Source organism: Sceloporus occidentalis, unplaced genomic scaffold, assembly GCF_023333645.1.
Source record: "Sceloporus occidentalis isolate IW3139 unplaced genomic scaffold, rSceOcc1.0.p SCAF_2, whole genome shotgun sequence".
Lineage (NCBI taxonomy): Eukaryota > Metazoa > Chordata > Lepidosauria > Squamata > Phrynosomatidae > Sceloporus > Sceloporus occidentalis.
The window spans coordinates 232,682,017-232,708,513 of NW_028316982.1; the positions used below are offsets into that span (position 1 = coordinate 232,682,017).

At 38.1% G+C, this 26,497-nt stretch overlaps 2 protein-coding genes across 3 annotated transcripts in view; one reads left to right on the top strand and one right to left on the bottom strand.

Moving 5' to 3' along the window:
• The window catches only part of FILIP1L (filamin A interacting protein 1 like), a 35,533-nt gene extending 9,599 nt beyond the window's left edge, over nucleotides 1-25,934 (bottom strand). Inside the window, exons 1-2 of one of the 2 annotated variants that reach the window (XM_089512403.1) lie at nucleotides 25,846-25,934; nucleotides 2,284-5,020 (exon numbers count right to left, since the gene is read on the bottom strand). In XM_089512403.1, coding sequence (XP_089368529.1) covers nucleotides 2,284-4,905 — 2,622 coding nt within the window. In that variant the 5' untranslated portion in view covers nucleotides 4,906-5,020; nucleotides 25,846-25,934. Of the gene's footprint in view, nucleotides 1-1,927; nucleotides 5,021-25,845 lie in introns of those variants that run through there. The other variant, XM_089512404.1, reaches the window with a different exon arrangement.
• The window catches only part of CMSS1 (cms1 ribosomal small subunit homolog), a 254,657-nt gene that overhangs the window by 14,021 nt on the left and 214,139 nt on the right, over nucleotides 1-26,497 (top strand). The window lies entirely within an intron of this gene.

Consider the following 26,497-nt stretch of genomic DNA (forward strand, 5'->3'; position numbering starts at 1 on the left):
GTTTGTTGTTATTGTGTTCCTTCAAGTCTTTTCAGACTTAAGGTGACCCTATGGTGAAGCTATTATGAGGTTTTCTAGGCAAGATTTCTTAAAAAGGCTTGCTATTGTTTCCTTCTTGAGGCTGAGAGACTGTGACGTAGCCAAGAGCATCCAGTGAATTCCCATGGCCAAATGAGTCTCCAACAGTCAAACCATTACACAATGTTGGCCACTGTTTGCTGATATCAGTTGTTAGGATGTATTGCCAAGTTCTTGTCAACCAATAGCTCAGACAAGTACACTCCTCTGTAAAACTGTTTGGCATTTGTGGGAGGGCAGATAAGTAAGCGTTGTCACTCTTTGGATGTGTGAACAAGGGTCATTGAGAGCTGAGTGGCATGTGGATTCAATCATACGGATTCCCATGACTGTAGTAGCTTGAAAGAACTGCCACCAGAGGAATTCATTGCTAGTTGTATCAATGTACAGCATAGCTCATTGTAATATGCCCTATGCAGATGCAGATGTGGCTGAGAATGTGTAGGCAAAATTGCCTGAGCCAACTAGCAAGTATCAAAATATTTAACTATAAGCCCTGAGAAAATACTATGAACTTATTAAAATGCTTAGGAATTAACAGACTAGTTTTGGGCACCAGGATTATTCCAGCCCAATAGATTATTTGCAAAGCTGTTCTCCAGGACAGGTAGTAGGAAGCATTAATGAAAGATTAGCTGCCCAACTGCTCCCTTTCCCAGGGGGATTTAACTGTGGGCTATATTATATATATCAGAGAAGTTACGTTTCTGTTGCTAATGGAGTTGAATTTTTATTATTTGTCTTTTATTGCTCTTTGTCCTGGGTCCTTGCATGGCCAACAAGGGGAATGGCCTCTGCTCACATTGAAATCGCCAATACCATGTTAAGTGACATCTCAGACAGAATGTAGGCCTGTGACTCTAACACCATCACCATTTTTCTTTTGTATGATTTGTAACATCTTTTCCTGATGAAGAAGCCAATGAAGCTTTGAAAGCTTAAATAATTAATTTGGAGTTGGTTTAATAAAAGTATTACTGCTTGTGGATTGTGGTTTCTGTGTATTTTGCTGCACTGCCAACATGGCTAATCCTTGTTATTGTTAACCTTTATTTATAAAGCGCTGTAAATTTACACAGCGCTGTACATACAATCTTTTTAATTGGACGGTTCCCTGCCCTCAGGCTTACAATCTAGTACATTTCCCCCCATATAAAATATGTTTACTTACATTACAGTTCTACTTTGGCCTGAGTACTGTTGGCTAGTCCCAGCTAGAATGGGCTCATTGCATGAAATGTCAAATTATATGTCAGTATATAGGTAAATTCCATTGATTCAGTGGCCTAGTCTGATTGAGACTAACAACAGAATGTCAGCATTGTTCTCCCAAAATGCTAAAAGCATTTCATGTATATTCTGTTTATGCCTTGAAACAATCTTCAAGGTTAGGCCAGTGCCTTAGCCAATCCTGGGAAACCTGAAGCCCTCCAGATGTTTTGGCCAACAACTTTACCCAGCATGGCCCAGGGTTTGTGGAAATTGAGGTCCAAAACATCTGGAGGATTGGCGAATTCTGTGTTCTTGCTTTTGAAATGGATTGTTGCCTTACATCACCCAAAGAGTTCATTGCTGGTTCAGATTTCACTTCAACTGCTGCCTAGCTCTCAGCTCATTCTCATAGCCACTACGTTATTATGGGGTTTTATGTAATTTCGTGCATCATTATTTTAAAATACATGCATTTTGGGTGAAATTTGATCTGAAAGTACTTATCTGTATAATCATATAAATGTCAAGGAAATAGGTAAGGTAGCAAACAAAATTTAACAGGCTGTGCAAAGCCTAGAATTAAACTTTTACATGCAAAAATCTGCACACAGGAATAAACAACAATGAATTCTTCAAGCAATGGTTAAAAATATTTACTGTCTTGTAATGTGAAAATATTTTATGGAAACAGTTGCAATCAAACATAATGTCAGTTACTGAAAATGTAAATACATAAAAAGATGCATTTATACAGATGCAACTCTAAGCATCTTGCAAAAAGTTAAACAAACAAATAATACAGTAAGTGCACACAAGATATGATTAAAGAGACAAGTCCTCATGTTAGTTCCTTATACTGTTGTAGGTTACATGCAAAGAACTCAAAATATTCTGGTTAGAATTGTCCAAAATCATTCTTGTTGGGATGAAAAAGGTAAGTTTGTTTTGGTATGTCAGCACAACAGAGGAAAGTCAGTTATAGACATTACTTACTGTAATTTGTGCCTGTCTTGGGAGAGGAGTGGCTGTTGGAGTAATAGTGATGCTGCTGGTGATTTTGTTGACCTGTTTGCTTGGCATTCCATTAGTTAATGCTGGAGTTCTGTTATCCTGCACAGGTGTGCAAGGACTAGTTGCTTTTGCTGAATTATGAACAGTTTGAACAAAAGGGCTTCCCAAGTGAATATGTATTTTATTATCTTCAGTAGTTATTACACTAGAACCAGAACTGTTTGATCTTTGAAACTGCCAAGATGACTGCCGTTCAGGAGATACTCGAAAGACAGTATGCTTGTCACCAATTTCCAGAGGCTCTGGTGAAAATTGCTCAAGGGAACTTGAGGAGGTTGTAAGAGCCAAAGGGGACATTGTTCTTTCAGGAGTTATAGAGCTACATGACTCAGGAGTCTGAGATCGAGGTGACATCGCTTGTTCTGGACTTGAGTGAGTATCAGCTACTTTAGATTTTATAGGGGTTAAAGACCCATTTTGAATGATAGTTATCCTTTGCTTTGGTGTGCCACAGTGGGGTATGACAGCTGTGCTGGTAAAAGAATGACAACTTTCTGCAGTAGGGCTTGTTATTTCAAGAGTGGCTGTGTTTTGTCCATGATCTGGAGTAACTTTTATGTGAAGAGGCTGGCCTGGCGTGTGACTTAGAACTAAATTTCCAGGCTGAATGCAGTTTCCATTCTGCTTGGCATGAACCTTCCCATTTTTAATATAGCTTTCCTTGGATTTCATCCAGGGTATCCAAAGTTTACTGTTATTTACTGCATTTGCAACAGAGGAATTGCATTTGAAGGATATTGGTTGCTCATCATCATTATCATCATCTTCATTATCACTTTCTTCATATAAATGTCCATTTATAACAGCTCGTTCCAAAGGAACTAGACTCTTGTAATCAGGTGGTTCATTGTCTGCTGGTTCTGTTTGGACTTCCTTAGAAACAACTTGTAAGTCAGAAATTCTCCTTCCATTGAGACTTGGTCTAAGGCTTTTACTGAATCTTCTGTACCTTTCGAGTTCTTTAGAAAGGATTTCCATTTCTCTTCCTAATTCTTTATTTTTGTTTTCTTGGTGAGTGAGTTTCTTCTGCAGAATTGTGTGGTCTTCTCTTAAATGACATATAATATCCTCTGTTGCCATATATTCATGAATTTTTTCCTTCAGTGCATCTACCTCCCTTGAAAGGTGCCCTGACTTGGCTGCTTCTTCTTTGAGTTTTTGGAATAATCTCTGTTCATGGTTACATTCTGATTTCTCTGCTAACTTATACCGGGCAAGTTCCCTTTTCACAGCCTCAAGTTCCTCTGACAGAAATCTGGCTTTGTCTTGTTCGTTAACATATCTCCGTTCTAAAGATTCAAACTCATCTTCTGTTTTCATGAGGTCATCTTCTATGGCCTTCATTTCTTTAAGTTTGTGTTTGAGTCCCTCAATTTCCTGGGCTAGTTCTTTAATCTTGTTGTTTTCCTGCTGGAAAGATGGGCTAGGTTTGGCTGTCTCTTTCAGTTTATTTTTGAGAAATTCTTTTTCAACGGCTTCTAGGGATTGAAGTTTTTTCCTTAGCAGGTTCACTTTGGAAGAGAGATCATTCCCTTTCTCTTCTTCTGCTTTTAGTTTGTTTTTTAGCTCATCCCTTTCCTTTGTGAGACTGGACATTTTTTCTTCTGCATCAGTCTTCGATTTCAGTGCCTTTTTACTCTCCTCTATCAGTCTTTCTGTGACTGACATGACCTTTTTTTGCTCTAGCTGTAGCTGAGAATTTGCATTGTTTAGTTTTTCTTCTGTTTGTTTTATTTTTTCATTCATTGATTTTCTTTCGTCCACAAGCATTACTGTCAATGTTTTCAATTTAGTCAAATCTTCTTTAAGTGTGTGCTCTGTTTTTTCCAATTTACTTTCAATGGTTTCGAGTTCTCCCATACGAGCTTTTAAGCCATTTAGTTCCTGCGACAGCTGCTTGGTTAACAACTTTTCTTTTTCAAGGTTGCATTTCAGAGTGTAACATTCCTGCTTGCTCCTGCTGAAAGCATCCTCTAGTTTCTCAAGCTCCATAATTCTCTTGTTCAGCTTGTCAACTTCTACTTTAAAGTTTTTACTTTGCGAGGCTTCCTTTTCTAGCTTCTTATGGAGCTCCCTGCATTGCTCTTCCATTTTTATAAGCTCTTCATCTTTCCCTTCCATCTCCAGTACTCTTTTCCTTAGTTCCTCCACTTCAGACATAAGGCTAGAATTTCCACATTCTCCTTTGTTTATTTTCTCTCTCAGGTCCTGCAGTTCTTCTTCTGCCTTTCGTAAGGACTTATTAGTTTCTTCAAGTTCATCAATTTGTCGACTGAGAGCTGTTAGTTTTAAGCGTAGCTGGCGGTTTTGGCATTCTTCATTGGTTAATTTGGCCATAATAGCGTCGTGTTCCAGGGAGACCTTACTGGTTTGGGCCTGAAGCTTGGCTTCAAGCCCAAGAGCTCTCTGCTCTTCTTCTTGAGCTTTTGTTTCTGCAAGTGAAAGTTTCTCATGTGCTTGTTTTGTGCTGATGGTTAGCTCTTGTATTTTTTGGCTTTGGAGGCTCAGCTGTTCTGTAAGCTGTTGCTGTTCATCCACTACCATTAATGCAAATGACTTGAGTTTTGTCAGTTCCTCCTTCAATCTGCTTATTTTCTTGTTGTTTTCCTTCTCTTTCTTTGCCTGATATGCTGCGTCTTGCTCAATAAGCTTTTTCAACCTGAAAGAGGGGGAAATAAGCACATTTTAATTTGTGAAGGTCTTTCAGAGACTTAGGTGGTGGTGGTGGGGGGGGGTGGTGGAGAATGGTGTTACCTAGGTCAGAAGTTATGAAATGCTTTTTTAAAAGTCTTTTTTAAAGGAAATGCTTTTAATAAAACATGTCTTGCTCAGATTTTAGGTTACTCCGTCAGTTTTATTCTGACTGGTGCAAAGATACAAATTTCCTCCCTTATTTTCCTTTTCTGACATTGCTGTGGGCAATTAACATGGATTGCATGTTGCCCTGGGAAGGAGGTAGAAGGTGGATTGCATCATGTAATTTTAGGTTGTCTTCTGCCCTGTAATTACCTTTTCATGGCCATATTTGTGGTTCTGACATACTAAAACTTGCTGCCTTACATCTTTTTATGTTTGTAAAAGAACAATATCTTTCCCTGTTTATAGAAATCCTACCGGCCGATACAGTTAAAAATAATAAAATAATAGGGAGCTTTTTCAGGCAAGAAATCCAGCTTGACGAGAGTAGCATTCCAAGGAACAACTCTAATATTAAAGGATGTGTAGCATTATTCCTAGACATCTCTATCCTCATTCCTGGAGATATGAACTAGACATGGGCATGTTAAATGGCCAGAGAAGTTGAAGCCCTGGAAAGAAACTGGTTGTTTGAGCCCACCTCCCAGACTAAACATATGGAATTTTAAAGGAAAATTGAAATATGTGAAGTACTTATTTTCATACAAAACCCAAAATTATTGCATTACTTGAGCAATCTAAAATGCTTCACTCACAACCTAGGCTGTAGATAGAACCATTTTGTATATTTGTGAAATTTTAACGCATAAAAGCCTTCATTTTATACATGTAAAATTATAATTATAGTGATACTGAAGAGAGAGCTGCAAACAATTGCACTCTATGCAACATAATCACCTGCATCTTAAATGTTTTTATCTGAAAAGTATGAGAAAATGAAAACAGAAACCACAAATTTTGTAACAAACAAAGCGAAGTGCATTATTTAGATGGAAACAGTGTAAACCTAAGGACTAAGCTAGGACCATATTTGGATATAAAGTTTAATTCAGTATTGAAAATGCTGAATTTTTCAGTAATGCATTATCACAAGCAATGAAAGCTCCCTGTTACATTCCTCATGAAGATAGAAGCACTTAATAAGACCTAATGAATGCTGCTTGGATTTGAATGTGGTATACCTCTATTGTAAGTGAAAGAATTATCACTTAGAAATAGAATTTCTATTCCCCCCCAGGTGTTTTCCAGGTCACCACATCTCTACTTTGTATGTGCATCTCTAATGCATCTGTGAATGTTTGAAGAGGACTGTGTACCCCTCACTGATAATAGGAGTGGATGAGAGAGCACAGATACCCAGAATTCCATAGTAATGAGCCAGGGCAGTTAAAGCTTTGTCAAACCAGACTATTTCTGCGGTGTGCATGCAGCCTGTTTCTCTGTTTTGCTGTCTCTATAGCATACTGTTATTACTATACAGTATTTGCCTGACTTCTCCTTTTGCAAAGTGGCTCCCATAAACCTCTCCCAAAGTCATAAATGGGGATATAATTAGGGAGTTAAGGGACAAGATGCAAAAAAAAAAAAAAAATAAAATAAAATAAAAAAAAATGCCCAAACATTTTATGTATTGATCTAACCAATTTTAAATAATCTTTTCCAATTTACATCCTACTTTTTAGAATAAAGTACTGGAGACAAGAATATATGATCCCCTTTGCCAATAATGAAGTGAATAATAAACAGTTGGATGCTATTTTCATTTTTAATATTAATGATTTTCATCTTAATGGTAATCCCAAAATCTGCTACCTTGCCCTGCCTGATAAATTCAGTCCTTCCCTCTCTTTTGATGTGTGGGTTCCTTTATGTCTTTCTCTGTCTTGGACCAGGTTTTATTTTGCTACTGCACTCAGGGCCAAAGTCTTCCTGGTTTTATTGTTTTTCCTGCTACTCATTTGCTTGTATTCATTATATGTTTTACTAATGTTTTGTACCCTGCCTTGAGGGCCTTTTAAATATGATGTAGTTACATTGCCTTTCAAGAAGGCTTTAGTTTTGAAATAAAGATGTGATGAAATAAGAAAAGAAAGAAAGAGAGAGAAAAAAAGTCTACCAGATAGAGAGTAAAGGTAGTGTTAAATATAGCTGTCATGATCTACTGGAAGAACTATGGGGGTAAAGGATCTTTTCAAACAAATGAACATCATTTTTTGTTTTCTTTAGTGAAACCTCACTACATCTACACTTGCTTCCTATGAATAGTTGACATGAACTTAATTTTAGCTATTGCCATAGATACCAAATCATAATAGTTATTCTTCTGTCAGCTTCATTCTGTTTTGGGGAATCTATGTCATTAGGTTTACAGTAATACTCAGATTTAGCCACTACATGGGATTTCCATCTTGTGAAATATTACTTTGTCATAGAAGTTCTCTTTTTAAATTATTGTTGGCTTGGCAAAATTAAAAAAACAATCCAAACCAGAATTTCAGTCAAGTCTGGCATAAGATAGTTACACCCTAGTTTAATAAGCCAAAATATTTATCTATTAATCTTCCTTTACAACTCTTCAATTGGCTTCAGAATATTACTTTTCCCGTCTTTTGGACAATTATAACATTAACTGGGTAATATGACTCATTGTGCCGTTTCAGTATCTGATATATGAAGGTTTCTGCACTGTTTGTGTGTAATTAATTATGTTCAGCCTGTATGTTTGTGCTCTTTTACAACATTACTTTCTAAAGCTATGGGAAGGTGCCAACTAGCAAAGGATCTGATCCAAGTGCTTTGAAGCACATGCTTACATCATGTTAAAGTCTATTCCCCTGATTCAGCAAGGCTGTCTGTGACTGAAAAAAAGTTTCCACAGGCATACTGCCTTTCTGCATCTTCCCAGATGTTTGCAAGAGGTGCTGTAAAGAGGAATGGCTGTGCATATGTCTATTTTAAATGTATAAATAAAGCTTAATAATAATAATAATAATAAATGGTTGTTTAATAATGTTGTAGTATCAACTTTCTGTAATAATAATATGTTTGTAACCATATGTGTTTTATTGTAGTTTCTCTCCCTCTCACAAATCCTAATTTAGGAAAAAAATAGCTAATGAATAAAGGGATGCATGGATGGGAGTTTTCCATGCGTGTTAGAATCCTGATGTTCCAGCTGAGATCCAACTCCATGCATATCAGAGGCTCTCCCTATTTAGACTCTTCCCCTTCCATGTGTTGGCAATGATGATGAAGAAGATGGGGTGATAAAGAAAGTCCTTCCTTGCCTATTGTTGTTGTGTGCCTCCCAGACTCATTTTTGACTTATGGGTGGGTTATAAACCGCCACTTACGATGCGCTCCATGCGTGCTAGGGTTAGGAAGGGGTGTGGTAGGGTTAGGAAGAGTTGCCCCTTCCTAACCGGCCTTGGCTCCAACACGCTGGAGCGCGTCATAAATGGCAGCGCCCATCCACATGGGCACCGCCATTTTGACGTCTTGGACGCATAGCGTCCCGACGTGTCGCAGCGGAAGTGACGCTGCGAGGGTGCGCTTCACCCCTCGCGGCGCCACTTCCGCGTTTTGAAAAGGAGCGCTATTTCGGCGCTCCTTTTTCGCTGCACTGGGAAGCCTCACAGTCTGGCCGCTGGGGCTTCCCTCCGCAGCAAATGGCGGTGGCGGCAGACCGCCCGCTTGAGGGCGGTCTGTAACGCACCATGGTGACCCTAATGCAAACCTATCATAGGGTTTTCTTGACAAGTTCCTTCACAGTGGGTTTGCATTTGCCATTCTGTGAGGCTGAGAGAATATGACTTGCCCAAGGTGTTAAAGCACTTTAAAATAATGAATGAATTGGTCTGTATCTAGGATGGCTGTTCATTTTGAGCATCCATTTTGAGTATGCATTGCAAAACACTCTGGCAGTTACTTTTCATGTGGTTCCCTCATTGTCTTGTAGCAAGGGATCCCACAAGAGGAAGAATGATGGTGCTTTTCAATGAGTGCAGTGCAGAAGATAGGATAGGTGCAGAAACATGGAGTTTGTGGAGCAGGAATTCAGTGTTTACCTCTGAAATTATTGTACTGCATTTTTAAAAAATGTTTTCTTAGTGTACCCTCAGATAGGTAATCTGTGGGCCTCCAGCTGTTTTAGGATTGCAACACCCATCAGCACAAGATAGCACAACCAGTTGTGAGGGATGATGGGATTTGCAGTCAACAACATCTGGAGTTTAATAAGTTCCCAGTCATTGCTATGTTCTGAACAGAGTGCCACATATTGAGTATTGTTGAATAAATTTTAACAGACACACTCAGCACTATTCTGGTCTTGCTTTATGAAGCACACTTAAAAAAAGCTGACACTGCTGTAACACTATGCTGGTATTACAAAGAAATATGCTAATACGAGTGCTTATTGTCTGAGTGTAAGAAAGATGTCATGTACTTTATAAGGAAGCAATTGAAATTGGTAAGATACCCAAGTACGTACGCTTTAGAAGTGAGATGGGTATCTTACCATATTCTGCTTATGTAGAAAAAGCACAGGTCGGCACAGCTGTGATTTTAATTTGGTATAAAATCAGGAGTGTTCCTGGAAGGCTTTTGTCATTTTACTTTTTCCAGAAAAATTCATTCGGGAACAAGAAGGGATATCCTCAGCATGTTGGAAACATTTTCCTATTTAGTTAAGAAAAAGAGTATGATGGAATTAAAAGGATCTGGTGGGAATAAAAAGTAGCTCCTTCTGTGTCCTAAAATACATCTGTTTTTTTGAAAGGCAGAACTTATGTAAAATCACTTTATAATGGAGCCATAGGTGATGCAGTATGATTCAGTAGCCAGTAGTAAAAAAAGGGGAAAGAAATGAAAAAAGTACTTTACTTCCAAAATATAATGCCTAAACATAACTGAATATATAAAACTGTAATAAAAGAATTAGTAAGTCATAAGTGATCAGTCCTTTTGGACTTGCACATTTAGGTTCAGGACATATTGTAGTTATAACTAAAAGAATGCAGTATTAAAAATAGAAAATGAAGCAACTGGAAAACGGTTCTACAAAGCAAAATTCTGCACAGAGAGGCATGATGTTTGCAATATTTCAGAATGTCAGATGCATCCCTGTTCCTAAAGACCTGTCTTTTATATTTCTAGATCAGGTTACCTGTCTTGATGGGGGTTGTTGTTGTTGTTGTTGTTGTTGTGTACCTTCAAGTCATTTCCAACTTAGGGTAATCCTAAGGTAAATCTATCATGGGGTTTTCTTGATAAGTTTCTTTAGAGGGGGTTTGCCATTGCCATCTTCTGAGGCTGAGAGACTGTGACTTGCCCAAAGTCACCCAGTGGGTTTCCTTGGCCAATGCAGGATTTGAACACTGGTCTCTAGACTCATAGTCCAGTGCTTAAACCACTACACCACATTGGTTCTCCTTGATGAAGGTATCCTGTTGGAAATTTGTCTACTCAGTTGCTTCCTAAGGGTATAACACCAGCTTTGACAATTAATTTCACAGGGTGCCTATCACAACTAAACCTGCTCAATTTAATGTTATGATAATAAAATTTTCAACATGATGAGAGTATCCTGTTGAAAATTTCCTCAAGTCATAACATTAAACTGAGTAGGGTAAAATATAGCAGGCTTAGTTGTGGTAGCTACCCAGTGAAATTAATTGTCAAAGTGAGTCTGTATACCTTTAGGAAGCAACTGAGCAGACAAATTTGTTAATCAGAATTGGTTAAGTTGCTTTGGCTTGTGGTGGTGAAGCCTCTGTCTGAGTCGGTGTGGATTTTACATACAGAATGTTTACCCACCCAGAGAACCAAGTCATTTTCAGTCCATTTTCTGTGATTATGATTGGGTTTTTGCATGGAAGGCAACTGAAGACTGGGGCAGACTGCTTGGAGAAGAAGTTGGTAACTTCAAAATATCTGGGTTCCTGTTTTGCTCTCTAGGGCCAACCATGTTCACTTCATGAAAGTGGCAAGAAATCAGTTTGTGGTTTCAACCTCTCCTCTCACTTTTTCAGTTCTAGAAGATGCAGGGTGGCTGTGAAGTGAACACAGGATAAATGCATACCTGCAAGTTGCTTACCAATGGCCTAGAAGGAAAGAGGTGAAAGGAAGTGGTCAGTGGAGTCTAAAAGGGAACCCACAAGGAACATTATATGGCACTGTGTGTGGGAGCGAGGCAGAAAACAGGAGAAGAATGACTAAATGGGGGGAAGGGGGTCACTTCAATTTAAGCCCATGATGTAGGAAGAATAAGGTGAGTAGGGAGGATGATCAAGAGACTGATTAATGGAAATGGTGCTAGGCTTACAACCATTTCAGCGCTTGGATCCCAACTGTTGAAAAGAAATGCTAGCCAAATGACTAAAAGTAAAAGGCATCCTTCTTAACTGTCCAGCTGTCACATCCATACATGGTAATAGAGAATACAATGGCTTGTATAATTCTAACTTTTGTGCTCAGTTGTATATCTTCTTTTCTAGTTCTCTAATAGCCACCCTCCCCATTCTTAATCTTCTTCTGATTTCCTGACTGCAGTCCCTATTTCTATCAATGTTTGATCCCAGGTATGGGAACTCTTTTACTATTTCTATTTCTTCACTGTCTAGATTGAACTTCTGAAGGTCCTCGGTGGACATTGTTTTGGTTTTCTTTATGTTCAACATTAAGTGTGCCTTTGCACTTTCTTCTTTGATCTTCCTTAGTAGGCGTTCCAGATCCGTGAGGTTTCCTGCTAGTACTATGGTGTCATCTGCACATCTTAGATTGTTGATATTCCTTCCTCCTATTTTCACTCCTCCTTTTTCTGTGTTCAAACCTACATTTCTTATAATATGTTCTGCATTCAAGTTGAACAGATAGGATGAAAGGATACAGCCTTGTCTGAAACTCTATGTGCAGGAAAAGCCAAAAAGAGGATAGATTATTTCTTTGCTGTCATTTAATGAAAGCAAAAATAATTTTTAAAAAGGCGTGTGTGTGTGTGGGGCAGTATTGTTGACAAACGTAGTTCTGAATGGATCTGGTTTTTATGCATAAAAAGTAAATGTGATTTAATATTTGAAATTGTAGAGGAAACCATTGAAACATATTGAAGAAAGATAGCAGATTGCCTAAAAATGTAAAAGTAGCTTATTTTGGGCTCTAGTTGTATTTCATATGAATACAATTCATATGAATGTAAGAATTATGTAAAAAAAATGAATCATGTAGCCATAGATGTGGAATTCAATAAAATGGTAAATTCTGGCAAATACAGTTACTGACTTTATATTTTATAGCTATGAATATGAAATACACTGCTTTAGATATCTGTTTGTCTGTTACAGATTTACAAGTTTCTGCCCTTACAATGGCTTATATAGGTAGTAAAAGCAATTTGTAACTACATCACATTTATTATGTGTTTATAGAGATCAAGCATCTGGACTTACACTTCCATGATTCTTTTTTGGGATATTACAAATAATCAACAAGTGTGAAGAATTATTTTAATAGTTTTTAAAGTTCATACTAGTGATTATAAGTCTTTGGTCATCCAGATATTTTGGACTTCAGATAACCCAGCCAGATTGCCAATGGTCAGGGAGATGAAATCCAAAACATCTGAAACACCCAAAATAAAGAACTACTGATGGTTTTGTCTGGTGCATCACTAGACAAGGACTGGATATAGTATATATCAAATATTTTAAGTATCAGAGCAAAGGTATTTTTCTACCTAGAGACATGTTTTTCAAAGTTGAGAAACAGGGCCAGCAGCACATTTTGGAAGCTGCAATAACTTCTGGGTTCCAGGAGACTTTACTGTCAGGACTCATCAAGTATTTCCCAGTGGGCATAGTTCAAAGCTGAAATTGAACAGCATACATTCTTTATGCCAGCTAAGGAAACGAGATGAATTTGGGACTATAGCCAGGCCACAGTTGGTTAAACCTTGTTTTTCCACATAAGACTCATAATAAAGCCAGGTTTGAGCCTCACAAGACAAAGGCCTATTACAGATTGCCAAAATAAAACTGCTTCGGGTCTCTTTGGAGGTATGCTATTTAAATGATGCATGGGTCCTAAGAGTCTGGAGGTCACGCCAAAGCCACACTCCATTCCTAAGCACTGGATTGCAGCTTTGGTGCAGCTTCCAGATTCTTCGAATGCATGCATCATTTAAACAGCATACCTCCAAAGAGACCCGAAGCAGCTTTATTTTGGCAGTCTGTAACAGGCCAAAGATAACTTGCAAGAGGAGTCCATTTGGAAGCATGGATCAAAAGTAATTCTGAGAAATTGCCAAGAATGAGTGAGTGATACATCTGGATGTATGTGTGCTTTGTTGTTCTTTTTATTGCTGTTGTTGTGTGTATTCAAGTAATTTCCAACTTTTGGCAACCTTAAGTGACTCTATCATGAAGTTTTCTTGGCAAGATTTGCTCAAAGGGGATTTCCCTTTGCCTTCCCCTGAGGTTGAGAGAGTGTAAGTTGTCCAAGGTCACCCAGTGGGTTTTCATGATAAAGTGAGATTTTGAATCCTGGTCTCCAGAGTCCTCATCCAGTCTTAAACAGCTACAGCATTCTGGCTTGTGCTTACTGGATACATAAACAAATGCAGAAGATAAATGTGGGATGATAGAGAGAAAAAGATGACTTATTTTATTTGCAGCTTTCCTATTCTACCTGCAGTTAAAAGGGAGGACCTTGCTGATTTTCAGTCAAGGATGAGTTTTGCTCCCAAGGTCATTCAAAAGCTGAAACTTTTCTGTCGCTACTGCTCTGGTTATTTAGGGCCAGAACAGATGGCCCTGGAGGGGTGGTTTGAAGTCGCCCCTTCTGAAGACAGATTGGGGCCATGGCAAAGACACATCACGGCCCCAATCCACCTTGAACCCAGCCCAAATAGGAGCGGTAAAGTGGTGCGTTTCCTGGCCTTGCCGCAGCTCCAGAGCAGATTCAAGACATTTCGGCAGCTTGTAAATGCCATGTCACCAGAGCATCTTGAAGCCTCCCATGTCTGGGCAGCTGCGCAGCTTCTGGTCATCTTCAGAGCATGCGGCATACAAATGCCACATTCCCAAGACACCTGGAAGCGGGCTTTAAAGGGCAGTCTATTTTAGCCCTATGAGAAGCAAATATGTGAAAGGCAGTGGAAGGTCTGTCTGCATAGTCCCCCTGAAAACTATGCTTTCTTGATGGTTCTCAAAAAGTACAACTGTTTATTAGTGTGGGCCACATCTCATTAGAAAAGACCATAATACTAGGAAAGCTGGAAGGAAAGAGAAAGAGAGGAAGACCACATGCTGGGTGGATGAACTCCATCAGAGAGGCCATGGACATGAATCTGCAAGAACTCACAGGGAGTACTGGAGAGGTGTCATCCACAGGGCAGCCATGAGTTGAGATAGACTTAAAGGCATTTAAAAACAACAACACCACAATTTACTCACCCTATGATATTTTGCAAAATTAAAATATATTAATAGGTTAAAAAAAGTCTTGTGCACACCTACTGTAACTGGTAATAAGTTGCACAGAACTCAGGAAGACCTGTCTTTGAAGAACTGCTCTACATTGCCTGTAAACATTTGCCATAGCAGTCATAGAAGTATACTTGTATTATTTAGTCTTAGCCCTCTTTTTGTGCTTGTTTAGTCTGATCCTTGAGACAGGATCTGGCTGCCTTCTGGCTATCTACTGCTTGTTTGCTTTCCAGCCTTGTGCAATAGACTTGGCCTGGTTTAGCCTTGCATGTCTTAATTCTTTGGTAATAGTGTAAGCTCCAACATGACTGTTTATCTCAATGACTGAGTTTTGATTGCTGGGCTGAAATGCTATATCTTGCTCTGAAGCCCTACTTGTGCAGTAGATAGGTGTGTGAGAGAGAGAAAGAAAGAAAAAAGAGAGAGAGAGAATACTGTCTCCTTTTAAAGTCTTGCTTTTCTGTATCATACGTCTGTGTTGATTTTAGGCCAAAAAAGAAGCAAGTGATTTCATTTGAAAGAGCAGAAATTGGAACTCACTGACGTTTACATCAGCGAGGAAATTACAGTTGTGCAGATGGAAGGCAAATGGGAGGAAATGGAAAGATTAGACACTAGAGAGGTGGGGTGGTGGTCAGAAAACAGAGCTACGAGGAATGAATGCTTTTTAGTTCTAATTCACTTTACTTTTTCTTCTTTCTCTTTTAATAAAACTTTCTGTTTAAGCTTTTCCATGTAAACTATAGAGTAGGGTGTGTTGTTGTTTTTGTTATCCTAAACTATAGACCTTGTCTATATTTGGGGGGGGGGGTGTCTTAGGTATCCAAGGCCCTGATTTCTTGGCAAGGATTCCTGCAGAGGGCTGCTTTTCACAAAGACCAAGTGCCTGCAAGCAGTGAAGTGCCAGTTTTGACAGTAATACAGCACCAAAAAGCAGCAGAGAAAAACTCAGATTGTGGTGTGAAGTTTTGTAGACCTTATTATGTCCTAAGATAATTATGGCCTCATACAGACTGCCAAAATAAAGCTGCTTCGGGTCACTTTGAAGGTATAATGTTTAAATTATGCATTCGTCCTAAGAGTCGGGAAGCTACACATGCATCATTTAAACAGCATACTTCCAAAGTGACCTGAAGCAGCTTTATTTTCGCCTGTCTGTGTGGGGCCTAAGAGAGGAAAATCTTTAGTGTTCTCTATAGTACTTTGTTTGCAATCACCTTTCCGTTTTTGGAACAAGAAACATGTATCAATGTTAGTAACCTAGTAGTAGAATGTTATGTCCCACTGTTTAATAGGACAGAACCAGGTTCTAAGAATCAAGAAGCATTTGATATTCATATACAAAACATTCTTTTAGTACTACATATGACAGCTATCTCAGGTAGGCCATTTTTGTTCATTCTTTTGCACAGGTGGTGGAATTGAGGCTAAGAGTGTTGTTAGCCCAAATCCATCCAATGAATTAATATAAAAGGGAATTTATGAGGGAACATTTGAACCCAGGGACTTTGGGCCGACGTTCTTCTATGCTACAGCATGCAAATGTAAAATAGCATTCAGAATGGAAATAGTATAGCAACTTATTCAAGTAGAGAGAAAGGACATCTACTTAATGTGGGAAGTTGAAAAGTAGGAATACTGTAACACAAGTGATTTGTTTTTAACTTCTAAAATCTTAAAACTATTGAATTTTAGTTCTAGGTTTAAAAGCAGTAGAAAATAATAGTATTTTTGAATGATGGCTCTATGGTATGTGTGTTAAGAAATGTACTTGCTATTATATTAAGTATAATTGTAATCCACTTTAATGAAGGGGTCAGGAAAATAATTTGTGAACTCTGATCTTGTTCTCCAAATATGCACTTTTCTATATAATCTGGCTGCTTTTGCTTTCAAAATTCTGGATTTACATCTCAGTACATATGTTGAGGCCTTGATCTGGAAAGCTGACAGTTCTTTGGAAACCACAAGGGCTCCCCGATCCTGAACGCAGTTACATGACCTGGAAGTGAGCCTCACAGATTTCAGCATTACTTTCCAGTGAGTGTTCTTTGGAACATGACCCAGTTTATGGCTGTTCCTCTGAGTGGTTTCATGAAATGTATCTGTTTCCCTGCATTACAACATCCTTTACTTCAACAGGGTTCATTCTTTCTTCCCTATCCCCTTCTGATATCTTAGGCAACAGAGAAACTAAACGAAAGTAAAATAGTGTAACTGTTCTCATACAGAGACTTTTTATCTTTTCCCTCAAATTAGCTCACACTTTTGGATGAATTTGAAAATGGCTCTTTCCCAGCAACAATTTATTGTGTTATTCAGGGAGGTCTGATTGATCAGAAAATATGATTTTCCCAGAACATTTTCAGAAACTAGGGCCTGTTACAGACAGCCAAAATAAAGCTGCTTCGAGTCACAGTGGAGGTATGGTATTTCAATGATGCATGCGTCCTAAGAGTCCAGGAGCCACACCAAAGCCACGCTCCAGTCCTTAGGGCTGGAGCGTGGCTTTGGTGTGACTTCTGGACTCTTAGGACGCATGCATCATTGAATCACCATACCTCCACTGTGACTCGAAGCAGCTTTATTTTGGCTGTCTGTAACAGGCCATTGTGTACTTTTAAAACAATTTTAACAGTCAGGGGAAAAATTCTTAAGCATGTCCACCTTGACTGTGTTCATATTAGACAGGAGCTTCTCTTTTGGGTGCTTATCTCTGTCTGCCCGTGTTTTAAAGCCATTTCTGGTCACCCTGTGATGCTTCCCTTTCTCCATGTCAGCTGATTTCTGCCACATATCCTGACCTCAAATTTGAAAGTGCTTTCTTTGCTCCCTGCATCCTTTCCCTGCATCTTATTTTCACATGTCCTCAGATTGCCCACACTTCCTTCACCTTTCCTATTGCTTTCACTCCAGCTGCATTGAAAACACCACTCATATCCTCCCACTCCCAATAGCCTAAGTATGATTGATCAACATTTGCACCTTCAATTCCTGTAATCTTTCAGGCAATTGAAAGGGAGAGTAACATTACCGCCTCAGTGCTTTGCAATACATGAAGTGACATTGTTCTGTGATAGCAATATAGATAAATAAATAGAGAGATGGTTCATGCATAGGATTAGATCAATACTTAATCATGCTTAAGGTCAAATAAAAAACAAGTGGGGTACATTAGTCATAACTTAAGTCACATTGTGGTACATTAAAAACAAAGGAGTTTTATTTGACATAAACTTTTGTAGATTCTGCTCTTTTTGCTGCAACAGACTAATGTGTCTGCCCTTGAATTTAAATCATATTGATTGTACTGGGTCTGTTGTAATCATGACTAAATCTAGACCCAACCTATAAAATACATCCTGCATCAAGAGGGAGCCAAAGTTGTGATAAAGGGGAAAAAAATAACTTTTCAAATATGGAAGGTGTATGTGACTGAGGAGCATGGTGGTGTGTTTGAAAGGGATAAAGAAAGGTTTAAAATGCATTGCATTTTTAAAAACTGCATGCTCACTTCAAACATAGTTCCTTCTATGGAAAAGTGTGATGACTGCTTCTGCATGTAAACCAGCAGGCTTGACTTTAAATGTGATCTGTAATTGTGAAAAAAGTTAAGTCTCCAGTTGGTAGACAGTGAATGACGGCATTCTGATCAGTCGGCTTCCTTATCCACGGATTCATTATCCACATCCATTATTCATCATCCGCAGCTTGAAAATATTCCCCAAAATAAATTTCCCAAAACAAACCTTAATTTAATATAAAGGGCACCATTTTACTGTGCCATTGTATTTAATGGGACATGTACATCCATGGATTGTGGTATCCACAGGGGTTTCTGGAACCAAACCCCAGCATATACCAAAGACCCACTGTAATTATATTCTGCCAAATATATTCAAGCATGGTGGTGGGTTACATATTGGCAATTGATTTGTGAAAACTACGAAATGTGTTAGGTTCCAGCAAGTTATGGGGTGGTAGTAATTCTGGGCTTATTTGTTAATTTTTTGTTGTGTTAATAAGAATCCATCTGTCTGAAGAACTTGTGATATGTTTTGTTGGAAGACCCAGTTGCTATGTAATTTAAGTCTAATGCTTTGCAAAACCCAAAATGGTCTTTTGGAAAAGAAAGCAGTAAGCAGACTTGTAAGAATAAACCTCAAGCAACCTTTGGGGTAGCTTTAAGCATAATGTACTAAAAAAACATTCCTAGGAAGTCACACTGAAAAAGGTGAATGAGGTAAACCAGACATTAGAAGGTGTAATTTCCTTGCCAGTTGTGTAATTTAAAACATTTAAACCTGAATAACTAACTATTTAGAATTCCTCAATGGCTAGAATTGGTCAGGAAAGGAAATGCTGCATATAATTTATTTTATTTTGCTATTTAAATATTCCTCTTCATTTAGTTTTAACTTCAGGTCCTGCAAAGGGAAGGAAGGAGTTTGGTGGGTTGTTGGTGTTGTTTTAATTTCTGATTGAACCACTTTGGAAAATATTCATTTGCTAAACCTGCTTCCTCTTTCCTATGGAAGTGTATCATTAAATTGGGGCACCTGAAAAAAAAATGCTACTCATATTGGGGGGCAGTGTTTTTGAGATCTGATGGTTGTGGGTTTGGAGAGTTGGGATAGTTGGGTTAGTTGGTAAGAAGAACTGCTTACTATGAAAAAGAGAGAGAAACATAAGGAAAGTTTGAGGGGGCAGGCATTTTCCCCACAAAATGTTGGGTGGTGAGATCCCCATAACTGAAAGAATAAATGCTTCTGATTTTTTTTCTTATAAAATATTGGTTTCTTTTTCCATGTTAAGAGGTTTGTGCAGCAAACTCCTGACTCACTGAGTTCCTATGTAAAGATACTACATCTTTGCTATGGGATCCTATGATTACTCAGAAATGGCAAATATGCCACAGACACATATATAAACCAGGAATTAGACTAAAAAAGTTTGGAATCAGAAAACGGTGGCTAAATTGTGATGGTTAAACTTATTCTTCTGACATTTACATTTATTTAATTTAGTATTTTCAGCAATCAGGTTTAAAAGATAGTAGAAGAGATTGTCAATGTGGTTCAATTTTTTTTGGTTGTAATTAGAATCTGTAACATTTTGCTTAATGTTTATATATGTGCATATGTCTGAACAAGGATATCTAAATATCTGTGATTCAGCAGGGACTCGGAGGTTGGGATTGGAAGCTGGAACACTGCTGGTTTAAAATGGGAATTGCACTAGAAATGACGGAGTACTGTGATTGTTCACATTCTTGTATTAGTTTTTTTTTTAACTTTGCACCACTGTATATTTTTTTGGATGTACAGTAGTTGTAAAATGGATATTGTAACAAAAAAAGTTTTTCCCAGGTAAAACACTTTATATTATACAAGTTCATCCACTGTTCCACTCAAATTCTGTTCTTATATTCATTGATTTTAAGCTATTTAGTTGTGAACATTGGAGGGCTGCTTCATATGCTGCAAACATACACCAAAGAGCCAGTGTAGTGTATGATGATGATGATGATGATGATGATGATGATTTATTTATAGCGTGCCCAATCACAAGGAATCCAGGCGGGTTACAGCAATAAAAATACAGAGAATACAATAAACTAAAATACAATAAAATAAGATAAAAGAGAGTGATGTAAGTCACAGAATTCACAGCTAGTGTAGTGGTTAGAGTCTGGAGAGATCCAAGGCCAAATGTCCACCCATGCCACACACCGTGACATTGAACCTGTTGCTGTCTCTAAATCTACCCTACCCCACAGGTTTATTAGGATAAAGTGTGGGGAATCCCATATGCCACCATGAGCAAACTGGTAAAGGTCCAAGCAAGCATGTAATAATAATCAAAATTAGAAGTATATGTATCTGAATAACTCAGTTAAGATGGCCAACACGGCTACCCCTAGATGTTGTTTGGATTTCAAGATACCACATTTTAGCCGTCACAGGGGAAAAGAGAGCCAATGCACTAGGATTTTGCCATCTGCGGTTTCTGCCTCCAGCAAAGGTAAAGCAATGTTTTCTAATATTGTCACTGATTGGCATGCTTTACCACTACATCACCTAAAGTTTTCCTGATGCAAACCATGAAGACTTTTTGAGAAATTCAGTGTTATCTACCTACATAGGAGGAGACATGCTGTATTCCAAGGAAACATCTTTGAATTGGAAATGGGCATTAAATTTCCTTGAATCTGAAAATCTACCAGTGACCACATGGTCAAAATGGGGAGGTGTCAGCCTGCAGATAGCCCTCCCAACCATCTGAACTAAGACCAGAAAGAGAAAATGCAGGCATATGACTAACAGCTTCAATTTCTTTCTCCTGTTTGTTTAATGAAAACGCCAGGGTGACTTCAAAAACTTGCAATATGTGCATTTTAGTTGTCCCCATAAAGGTATCATTGTTTGGATGTTATCGAACTGATTTAAGCGTTAACCTTGTCAATTTGCAGCATAAGTTAAAATGCTGAAGAAAAGAAGCTTAATTTTGATAAGTCACTTCTGTCCATCATTGCCATAATAACAACTGCATAGTAACTATGGCTGTATAAAAAGTATTAGTTGATCCTGAAATTGATGTTAAAAGACACTTGATCAGAAACAGTTTCTGCATCTTTTGAATTGTTATGGTATAAGGATTGGTATTAGGGTTTAGGAAACCAGTGTGGTGTCATGGTTTGAGTTTTGGACCAGGACCTCAGGAGACCATGATTAAAATCTCTCCTCAGATATGGAAATCCTGCTAGTGACCTTGGGAAGTCACACTCTTTCAGATTTAGAGGAAAGAAATGACAAACTTCCTCTGAACAAACCTTACCAAGAAAAGGCTAGGATAGGTTCTCCATAAGTTAGAGATGATTTGAAGACATATAATAACAAGAATTGGTCTAAAGCACAAAAGGCCCTGGCATTGATAGACAGCAAGTAACAGATATTCTGGACCCTTTGAAAGCTGGAGAATTGGGAAACTAATCTGAGATCCCTATGGTTTCGGATCATTAAATCCCATATTATTAAATGGCAGTCATGTGAATGCTCATGCTTCAGTGTGTTTGTGTTCACGTCACAACCATTTAATAACATGAAGTACGATTATTCAGGTTTTTCCCTATCTTTAGGGCCCCTGGAATGGAACCCCCATGGATTTGAAAGTCCCACTGTACTTTTAAAAAAGCTACAACAGATTATTACACTCTCTACTGCCATCTTCAGTATTTTTATGCATCTATAGATTGAATCTAAGTAGGCTGTTGTAACTGTACACCTCCCCCCAAGTAAGATCATGTCCCCATATTTCATTAAAAAGATGGCAGTCTTTAATAAAGAGCTGACAAGAGAATAATGAAATTGTGTATATGCAAAATATTTAAAGCATGTTAGCCTTCGCTCTACATTCCTGCCCTTGCCTTACACTATACTCCACTCAGCTGAATGGTATGTAGATGTAGCAAGGAGGATGGGTTTAGCAATGTCTGTCTTTGGAATTAAACATTTCTCCCAAATGCTCAAGCCCTATGCTTGTCTGATAAGGGCCTCCTAGGGTAAAGACCTTGTAGCTACCCGTAAGTAGTGACTTTTTGGGAGCTCCCGTCTTAGCTTGAAGGCTTCTCTTTTACACTTTATTGTTCAGACTCAGTAAAAGTTCAACTACGACCTCCTTTGACCTCTGAAGCATGCTGAGACGCCTTTGCAGGTTCAGTCTCCAATGATTTGAAGAGCTAAACTGTAGCCAATTGAGATTGTTTTTGCTAAATTCTAACATTTTAAAGTTACAATTCCATCTGATTACATTATATTGATGGCTACTTTTGATCAGCTCTCTCTTTGGTTAAGTTTATGGAGTTGACCCTAGAATTGCAATGGAGGATCTAGAGATGCCTAGAGAGAACATGTATTTTTGGATAGTGGGTAAGTAAAACCCCAGAAAGTGAGTCATTGGATAAAGGTGCCTTACTGAACACTGAAAAAAAATTAATGCTAGTCAAAAATTGGGTTATTTTATTATAAACATCTTGAATCCCTTTTAATTTTTTAAAATAATAATGAATTAAATTCATTCATTCAGTTTTATTACCAAACCAGTTAATTGTATTATCAGAATTAAGGCTGGAATTTTATTGGGAATATGGGATGAAACAGAATGGCTCTAAACTCTGGCTTTTGGCGGCTTGGGGGAATGGCATTTAGATGCTGCATGCCCCCAAGATGCCCAGAAGCAACCTAACTGCCCAGATGTGGGCCAGCTTCTGGATGCTCCGGTGGCATGGCGTTTACATGCCACATGCTGCAGGAGTGCCATAAAGCTGTGGCGAGGTGGGAAAAGCTGGATTTTTGCCAGCACAAAAAGGAACAGCAATTTGCTGCTTCTTTTTGGGCTAGCAAAAAGTGGATTGGGGCCATGGTGTGCAGTTGCTGCAGCGCCAATCTGGCTTTCTCAAGGGCAGCTTTCGCCCCTAAGTGTCACTGACCTCTGTGTGACTTGACTTCTGAGTAGACATGGAGAAGATTGCACTGTACGTGAAGAATTGGCAGCTTCACATGGGCCAAAGCAGTAGCTGCTTTAGAAGCTGCTGAGTTACTAGCATACACTTTAATTCATACTCTTTAATTGTTTAATACTGAATAATGAGTGAGAAGTTAAATGATAGATAAAACCATGAAGAGTCTTGTGGGACTTTCAAAGACTAAAATGTTTTGTTGGCACTATCTTTTTGTGTACTGTAGCCCACTTCTTCAGATGTGTGAAATCATCTGATAGGAAAAGATGTATTGGAGGAAGATTTATCTTACTGGTATTCATATGGAAATGGTGATGTTTTTAAAGTGTTTTATAGCATACATAATGTTGCTAAAGAAAAATGGGTTGTTTCTCATGATAATGAGCTGCATGAATGCATTGTGAACATTGTTCACAGTGACATCAATAAAACTGCACAATCTCCATTCAAGGTCATTTGTTGCTGTCTCTAAAACATAGCAGTCATCTACAAATTCAGCACTAAGCCACTGACAGTTGCAAAACTAATATAGATGGAGAATTAGAATGAGTGGAATATGCTTATTTGATTCGGTACATCTCATAAAGTTATGGGTCTTCCATACTTAAAATGCACTCTTCTCTACATGTCCGCCCAGAAGTAAAGCCCAGTGAGTCTAGTAGGACATACTACCAGGTAAGTGTGTATGGGATTGTAGCATTATATTCCAGTATCTTTTAGTAGGCCTAAAACAATGCATTGATCACCAAGAGTCATGCAAAAAAAACAAGAGTGAAAAGTAATATATTATTGATACATAGTTTTAAAACTGAATCAGTAGAAGAAATTCGTGTAAGTAATTTTGATATCCTGTAGTGTAACCTGAGATTGACAGTGGGGTAAATGAGAGTCAAATCAACCCTGTGTCTGAATGAAAATTTCTAATTCGTAAGAATAAACAAATTAATGGAAGGTTTATCTGTTATTACTCTAATAAGGCAGTCTGATTTTCATCAGTACAGGTGCATTTTATTATTCACTTAAGATAAATATTATATTGTAATCAATGACTTTCCTCCTCATGATTTTAGTTTATTTTTAACCTTCTTCTTGATAGAACATTTCCATCGGTGCACATTAAAAAGTAAACTTTCTTGTTTGCATATTAATTATTTAAGGTAACTGATTTTACTTTATAATTTTTCCAGTGTTACATTCCTGTTTTCTCCTGTAATTTATGACCAAGGTATGCTCATTTCTCTTCCAGGCAGTTAAATATTTCGGCAAATTAATAAATGGTAAAGTGCTAGGAAAATTGCATAAAGCAATTAGTTGGTCATCTAAGACTTGGAGAACCACTACATCTTGGCTTGTCCTAAAAGTGCAACTAAAAAGTGGTGGCTGAGTTTTATAAAGATTTTTTCCCCTAAAAACAATTTATCCTCTGAAAGGAAGTTCTGGTTCTTCTGAGTTGATTTCTTTCCTTTTGATTATCAGCAGAGCAAATTTCTTCAGAAACAGTCTGAAAGTACCATAGAAACTAGGAGTTTCAATTCATTTTTAAAGAGATTTGTTTTAAAGCCTTTAAATTATTGCTTTATATTTGGAGGCTACTTTACAAGATGCAGGTATTATTACAATTGTGAGTAAAAAGTTTTAAACTGTCAATTTTTAGAATGTTAGTTAGCTATTTGGGAAAATTCTAGTGGCCATTCTAGTTCTAGTTGCACAGTTGATATTCTCACACCTTAATGCTTCTATGTTGCTATTTTAATAAAATAGGGAAAATTCTAAACTATCAAGTAGCGTATATATACAATGTGATATTGACTTGCTGTATATTGTAAGTACATCTTAAACAAATATACCAAACTATCAACTTTCAACAATGTTGAACATTTAAAAAAAAAAAAAATTGCATAGTTCCAACTCACTGTCAGGGGAACAATGGTGAAAGTGCAAACTTAAACATGTTTTGTAAAGAAATGCGTATGTATATTGGATTTTTCTCCCATAAATTGTGTTTGAATTTACTCCCAAAAGTCATATGCATTCCCATGATGCCCTTTTAGTCTTCTCACTGGCTGAGAAATGTTGTGTGACCTTAATGCCAGGTAGCACAGACCAATTAGCACCTTGCAAAAAAATTCCCTTGCAGAGCAGGAAAAAAAAACTTTATTCTAGTCAGTATTAACGTGTTTTGAAGGTAACTGCTCCCTCTTTCCTTTTCTAGTGATACATGTGCAATTAAATCACAAAAGAGAACAAGGGGCTTGAGTTTTAATGGTATTTGCATTATTGTTTCATTTCTAATATTCACTTTTATTAAATACAATTTGCATCTTCCATAGTCAAGTAAATGAATGCTGTTCAGAAGTACAGTTAACTCTAGTGTGTACAAGTTTCTGTCTTCCTCTTAATATATACCACACATATATAAACAGAATTGCTGTAACGTTCCAGTGATGTTAGATCCTTTCCTACCACTTGAACTATAGTTATGACTCTGTCCAGCACACACTTGGCAACTCTATATAATTAATAGCTTCCCCTTTTCCTAAGTATTGATGCCTGATCTTTTCATTTGAAAAGAGCTTCTTATATTTAAATGGAGAACATGAAAGCAGTCTGGTGATAGTTTGTTGTAGTTGATGCTAACTTTGGTTACCTCTAAAAAACAGGGAAAGTCTGTTTCCTGCACATAATCATACACGCTGTGGATCTCTTTGAGAGAACCAACTTATATTTGCAGCAAACTGCCTATTGGTTGCTAAAAGAAACTTCATCCCCAAACCTCCCTCTTACCTTCACTGAACGAACTGCAGAGTCCCTGAGTTAGCAGCTATTGCGCCCGTAGTGTCTGATTCTCTTAGGCATGAGGGATGTGAGCATTCCAGCAGTTACAGCAAACAATGAGAGAGAGACTCTCTGCATGCCCCAAGCCTATGGAGCATTACGTCATGGCAATACCATATAAGGGACTCTAGTGTTGTGCAGACTCGTCCTGTTTGTAGTGTACTTCAGTGATAGCCAGAACTAAAGACAACAAAAAAGGGCTTATTAATGTGCTCTGGTTTCAGCTGACACCCTGGACAGTGTGAAACATTTTATTGTCTGATCCGTTTCTGCCCAAAATGAATGCATGGGAGAGTAGGGTTAGAGAAGTGTCTCTCTCACCCCTGATAATGGAATAATTAGTTGGCTGCAATCTATTTATTTTTAATTTTGGCTTTCCATAACAAAATTGGTTTAAGGGACTGACTATAAGTGCCTCCCCCTCTCTTGCTTTTTTCCCTGTTGACAAAATTTTTGCAAACTTAGATGGGCTCCTCTAAGAGAGTTATGAACCCCCAAAGCATTCTCCTTTTTTCCCTGTGTTTTATTTCCTGATGATGTAACTAGAAAACAATTCTTCAAGTGATGATGGGAAGGCCAGATGGGAAACTGGGGTGTGTTG